General features: G+C 59.6%; 1 protein-coding gene across 1 annotated transcript; it reads left to right on the top strand.

Annotated features, from left to right (window-relative positions):
- Positions 1 to 558: 558 nt before the first annotated feature.
- TFF2 (trefoil factor 2) lies at positions 559 to 3,066 on the top strand. The gene is made up of 4 exons (XM_046003290.1): positions 559 to 668; positions 1,356 to 1,505; positions 2,142 to 2,288; positions 3,000 to 3,066. The coding sequence occupies exons 1-4, from the start codon at positions 590 to 592 to the stop codon at positions 3,011 to 3,013; spliced, it is 390 nt and encodes a 129-aa protein (XP_045859246.1). The 5' UTR covers positions 559 to 589; the 3' UTR covers positions 3,014 to 3,066.
- Positions 3,067 to 6,699: the final 3,633 nt, after the last annotated feature.

Raw genomic sequence — 6,699 nt, 5'->3', positions numbered from 1 at the left:
GGCTCCTATGGAGGAAAAACAGAGGCGTTTCGGGGTTTGCTGAAAGTAGCTTGTGATTTTTACCCATCAGCCTCAAGCCCTTGGAGCTCAGGGGACACAGAAGACCGGAGGCTCACAGAGGCATCCACACCGACCTTGAAGTATGGTCTTTTCCTCCCTGCGGGCTGGCCTGGTCATTTTCCCCAGTAACCTTGGGTCTACTGTTAAAAAAAAAAATCATGTGATAACATACTTTATCAGGAGACGTACCTGACTTATCCCTTCCTGGGTGTGACCCTGGGGGGGCTGCCCAGTGCCAGACGTGCACGTGGCCTCTTTTCCACGTTGGCACCCTGGCTCGACCTGGCTCCCGGCCCCGGAGCAACGTGGGAGCCCCTGCCGGAAGCCTTGCCTGCAGGCACGGCCGCTCGGTCTCTGCCCAGTGGCCTATCTCAGCTCCTTTTCCCAACAAAGGACCCGAGGGGTTGGTGCCACAGGGGACAGAGAAAAGCTATTTGCACTTGCTGAGCAAACAGAGAGGACGTTATAAAACAGCTGACGGCAGCAGGCGGTGCACATTCTGTAGGTGGCCCCGGCGTGCGGCGCGGACATGGGATCTCCAAGCGTCCAGCTCCTGGCCGTGCTCCTTGTCCTGGGGCTGTGTGCCCTGGCGGGGGCCCAGAAACCTTGTAAGTGACCGCCCACATGTCTCCCTGTGCAGCCCAGCGTCTTGACTGGGCAACGGAGCATTCGGGCCCACGAGCCGGGAGACGCTCCCAATGCGACGGGGGTACGCTAGTCCCCTGCCCTTGGTGGGGCTCCGCTCTTGTTTCCTCAAAGCCACGGGGTGGAATGACGGGCTCACTGGGGTGCAGAAGTAGCGAAAAAGGCATCCTAAGCTCTGCGATGGGGCTGATCGCCCTCGTGCATCCTTCCCTGCCATTGAGGAGGGACTCCCAGGGCTGTGTGAGACCTCCAGAAGGGCCTCCTTCCCAGAAAAGATCAGGGTGACCACAGGTGTTGGGCGGCCGGCTGGGGAGAGGGGCCGGGGCAGGAGGCCCCCAGGGCATCTGGAACCCACCCTGATCACCTTCCATCTTGACTTTTCCGAGGTCCACGGTCCACCGTCTTTCCTGAAGTCTTGTCTTGTCTTGTCTTGTCTTTTCTATCCTTTCCTTCTTCCCCCTTTTTTTTTTTTAAACTAACAATTTCCGCAAAGCCCTGTTTGTCCCTCAGGATGTTGCATAGTTCAAATCCAGGCGAGATGAGACTTTGCGATGCCCGTGTGGCCACAGGACCCAGGGAGGAGTCTGAACACACCCCGAGAGCAGGCAGGGGGCATGGGAGGCTCTCGGTTGACAAGGCTCTCTCCGCAGCCCCCTGCCAGTGCTCTCGGATCTCAGTGGAAAACAGGAAGAACTGCGGCTTCCCGGGCATCAGCCCCGACACGTGCTTCAGCACTGGCTGCTGCTTCGACTCCAAAGTCCCCAATGTCCCCTGGTGTTTCCACCCCCTCCCGAAGCAAGGTAACTGGCCGGGGAGCTGCCCCTCTTCCCGTCCCCAGTCCGGCCAGCCAGAAGGGAAGAGACGGCAGCCCCTGGCCTGCTGTCCATACCTGGAGCCCCAAGTGTGGTTCAGTTAAGACTTCCAGAACTTTCTTCCGAGAATGAGGTTTACGGCCGCGCACATTCACGGGTGGAAGGTCATTCATGCCTAGGTGTGCACAGAAGAAAGTGTGGGTGCACAGCACGCTGTGGGGGTGGGGCTCGGTACCCACGGCCGCCAGCGCTGTGGGTCACAGGCTCCCCGGGCTCCAAAAAGGGGCGAGACAGACGGCCGGTTACTAAGTAGGGCCCTTTCTCTAGTGGAAACATTGCTGGCTTGTTCACGGCACTCACTGCCCCTTCTCATCAGGGTACGGCGATCACCCATTTTGCAGATGGGAATATCGGGTCCAGAGAGGCAAGCTGAGTCTCCCAAAGCCCCAGAACATGGGACCTGTGGCGTCTGTGCAGACCCACGGGCGGCCAGTCCTTAACGGTCCCCAGGGGCTCCCCGACACGGGGAGGCTGACACCCAGTGGCATCCCCGCGGGTGGGCGGGCAGAGACGCCGCCGGCTCCCGAGCTGCCCTCACTGAGTGTCCGCGGTGCTGCTCCCCAGAGTCGGAGCAGTGTGTGATGGAAGTGTCGACCCGGAGGGACTGCGGGTACCCGGGCATCAGCCCCGAGGAGTGTGCATCCCGGAAGTGCTGTTTCTCCGACAACATTGTCGACGTGCCCTGGTGTTTCTTCCCCATCCCCGTGGAAGGTAACGTCCTGCAGGACGGCGGCTGAGAGCCTGGGCTGGGGCCCCTGAGCCCATCTGAGGAGAAGGCAGCTCTGAGGGGTTCTCTCCACGGTGACGGCTGCGCTTGGAGGCGCCGACACGGTGGCTTGTGTGATGGCCGCAGAGAGCAAGTCACCTTAGGCGCCCCCCCGGGATCCCGGCCCAGCTGATGGTACCGCCCAAGGGACTGCCACGCGGTTGGCAGTGCCGCTGAGGGCCACACGCTGTGCTGGGCACTGGGGGCAGACGGGGACTTCTCCCGTTGGCCTCGCTGGGGACCTGGGAGCATGAGGGACAAGTTCTGCCCGGGACGGCCTGCTCAGGGCCCCCCCGTCGGGGTGGTGGTGGGGGGATCTCTGGTTGTCCTCTCCCCCATAGCCACAGTGCGTCTCCTGACTCTGAGTTGTCAACACCAAGGAAAGCTCCAGCACGTCCCCCGAGATGGGCAGCGTGCCCTTGCCCCTGCCGGATGCTTTCCCTTCCCCGTTTCCGAACATCGGGGTGAGCCAAAGAGCTTGGCCTTTTTTTTGGACACTTGCGAGTGATTTTTGTGGGACCTAAAGGTCTCTCTGAACAACTGCCAGTTACACCCCTGAGAAGTGACCCCCCCCAGGAGGGCAGACTCTGGGCCTGTCAGCGCAGGGTCCCTTGGCCCGACGCTGTCACCCATCCGCGGGCATCTCCCACTTCTAGATTGCCATTATTAGGAGGAATGCCTTCTGAGAACCCGCCAGGCTCCCCGGGTGTTTGGAGATGAAGACTTGCCATCGCGTCTCATGTCTGCAGAGTTCCTGGGTTTCCTTAATCTGCTTTTTATCCTGCTTCAACAGACAGGTTCTTCAAATAAAGTTAAAATCTGCTGAGTTTCCTTTCGCCTTCATTGACATGGAGGTGGAGAGACAGAGGGAGAGAGGGAGTGTGTGTGTGTGTGTGTGTGTACAGGTGTGAGTGTGCGAGCGGGGGGAGGGGAGAACTCATGTAGCAGGTGCACACCCCCCGAGCAGCGAGAGGGAACGGAGGACGCACGACCACTCCCATTCCCAACCATTTGTACAGAAACTCAAATGACTTTGCCCCTGAAAACCTCTCGGAGTAACGTCTGGTTTCAGATCGCAGTTACGAAACCGCCTCGCTGTTCCCAAATACAGCCCAGACCACGGCTTCTGCGGGCCCTCGCAGGGGTGGGGCGGGGTGGGCTCCGACACTTCTGTCTTCCACTCGAGAGCAGCTGCGTCGTGCCCAAGTCTGGGCCCAAAGAGAAGGTTGCCGTGTTTTGGAAACGGCCTTTGACACGCACGTTCTGGGATGCATGATGCTTCCATCCCGACACCTCTGGACGGAGAGTTTGGGGTTCTGTTCTTGGCAGTGGTGCCGAGGCCGGCTGGCACGCTGGCTTCGTGCCCTCCTTGGGCATTTTCTGGTCCTCGGCACCACCACCCCCCCCCGCCCGCCATCCTCAGGCCGTGGGGACCCACATCTGCAGGGACAGGCCATTCTTCCTCAGAGTCCTCTCCTCACGCGCCCTCCCCAGTCCTGCTTCCTTGACAGGAGCCTCCCTGGTGCCGAGCGCCCCGGCTCCTGAGCCGAGCCTGCGTCTCCCTTCTGATAACCGAGGGCAGTTTTGGAAGAGCTGCGGTGGCCGTCACCATGGGCCTCGGGGTTGGGCAGATCTACTTCTTGTCGGATACTGACTCCTGTGGGTCATAGGTCGCTGCATGCCACTCCAACACGCCACCCCCTCCTTGAGCTGGGCCACCCAAGCGTCCTCGCTGCCCTGGCAGCCACAGCCGGTGACCTTCACACCCACCCTATCAGAAAAGCCAACCTTCCTTCCTCCTGAATTCCCTGGCCTGCTTCCCTTTCCCTCCGTCTGGTATCCTCCGAGGGAACCCCGCTGGTGGGGGAACAGGGAGACTGGTGTCGGGGGTCTGGCAGCAGTCGCCCCAGACTGGAGCAGGGGCAGGGGAAGGCCAGCTCTGCCCCTCAAGCCCACTGTCCCCGTCTCCTGGATCCCCAAGGTCATGCAGTCCTTGCCTGGCTGGCTCAGGTAGAGAGATGCTCCGAGAAGATTCCTTCTGGAGAGTCTGGGCAGACGTGACTCTGCTCTCCTGCCCCGAGAGGACCGGGCAGGGACGTGTTGAAAATCCCCTTCTGCGTGCAGAGTGGTGCGGCTGCGTCCAGAGTGGGGATGGAGCCCAGGACCCCTGCTCACTCCTTACATTCACCCTCCACGGACGGTGGCGTCTCTGAACAAGGCAGTTGTGTTCTGTAACGTCACCGACACTGAATTAGCAAACTCGGAGCCATCGAGACGGGGGGAAAGGCAAGGTCAGGTTCCCGAGCGCCTCATAACCGAGTTATGGTCAGTAGGTAACCTTGCTGGATGTGCGTTTCTGTTTCGAGACCATTTACGTCATATCCATTATTGATGCACTGACATTGAATTCACGGCCACCAGCACCGTGACGCATGCTGGACGCAGCTCACGCACACGCACGCACAGCACGTCACAGCCTGCTCGCCCTGGGCCACCTAACCCCCCTCCCCCCCGTGCATGGGAACCATCTAAAACAGTAACATCAACAGAAAGCACAAAAACGGGCATAAAACGAGGTACAAACAGGCCACGAAAAGATGCCTGCCTACGCCCTGAGAGCTGAAACAAGAAGGCAGAGCCTCCCCTTGTTGGACTCCGGCTGGCAAAGTCCGTGTGTGTTTGCAAACGGGGATCTGTGGATAACGGAGATCGGCCATGTAATCATCAGACGTATTGTGTGTGTTGTGGGGGCGAGGTGCATACACACAGATACCCCAGCTCTCATTTCGGGGCCCAGGGACCCAGCCTTCCTGTTGACACCCCTCCCTGCCCCCTTTGCCCCAAGAAAGAGAAGGAAAGACCGTGGCACGCTCGCCCCTGGAATCGGGGAGTTGCAATGAGAGGTCACGAATCCCATCTCCAAAACACAGATGCCAAGTTTACGTTCTAAATGCTCTGACTCGAGCTTACTTCCCAGCTGTGTACCCAGAGCAGGTTACTCAGACGTTCTGTGCCTAGTTTACTCATGTGCGGAATGAGGGTATTAACAGGGTCGTTTTCTTAGAGGTTCGTTGTGAGGATTCCATGAGTTAATTTAGGAGCCGAGCCAACAACAGGGTCAGGCACGTAGCGAGTGCATGGTGAGAACGTAGCCAGTCCAGGCCTCACCCGCTGGGGAGAGGAAAGTGTCCCCACTGTCTCGGGACACCATTCTGGGACCACCCACGATCCCGCCTGCTGATGCAGGAGGCCAGTCCCTGCCGAGGCCCCTGCCCAGGGCTCCTCCGGTGGCTCTGGCCGTGCTTTGGTCCCAGAGAGCTGTGGTCCCTGTCCCAGGCTGGCACATTGCTGCTCTCCCTGTCCTCGGGAAGGGCTTGGCCAGAGGTGTTCCAGTGGAGTGGGAACTTGTCAGCCCATTGTGTCCCCCTTTTCCCAGCCCCCTGTCCCTTGCCCAAGGCTTGTCTGCATCTGTGTGAATGGCTCTGGGAGGTTTCCAGGGCATTCCTGGGAGTTTCCTGAGCTTCCGGGAACCCAGATGGATTGGGGGCAGAGGAGTCACCTTAGTGCACGGTACCTGCGAGAGCCTGATCCGCACTCCAGCCCAGCCAGGCCCCCCAGCCACTCAGACAAGGACGTGCCGATCCCGTGGCTCTGGGGCAGTATGACCAGCTTTCCACGAGGTCCCGTGGGTGGCCATTCCATTCGATTTCCTGTCATTCAGAGAGCACGGAACTTCATAAGTTCTCAGACTTCATCTAGCACAGTCAGAAACGTGGCTCCAAGGAGAGGAGGACCCTGTTGAGCGCGTCCTCCTTGGGACCATTGGCTCAGGGATGCGCAGGCCGCTCACACGCCTGTCCTCAAGTGCCCTCTGCTGGCCACGCTGGGAGCGGACCTCCGCAGCCTCCACAGGTTGGGAGCCATGGGTCTCCCCGGGCAGCGAGGGTGCGGTGTCTGACCATACTTCCCCTCCCAAGGTCCAGAGAGTCATCTCAGTAACTACTGTAAGTTACTAAACTGATCATGTAAGTCAGGTGGGGCCAGGTGTATTGATGTGGGCGCAGGAAGCAGAGATTCTGCATTTAATGATGCAGCTTGCGGGGTCAGAAAGGGCTTTCTTCTGGCTGGAACATCTGTGGCTTCACTGGCCTTTGCTTTGTGTGCAAATGGAGACACAGGGAGCACAGGAAGGAGGGGGGTTAGGGGGAGGGAGAGAGGGAAAGAGGAAGGAAGGGAGGAGGACAGAGGAGGACAGAGACCAGTCTCTCTTCCTATGTTGACATTAATCCTCTTGCTTAAGGCAAGGGTTAAGGTATGGGCGGGGAGAGGAGAGGGCCCCTGGCTGGCCTCTTGCAA

Source organism: Meles meles, chromosome 4 (genome assembly GCF_922984935.1).
Source record: "Meles meles chromosome 4, mMelMel3.1 paternal haplotype, whole genome shotgun sequence".
Lineage (NCBI taxonomy): Eukaryota > Metazoa > Chordata > Mammalia > Carnivora > Mustelidae > Meles > Meles meles.
Note: the sequence above shows the minus strand (reverse complement) of the source record. Positions and strands in the feature narration are given on the sequence as shown.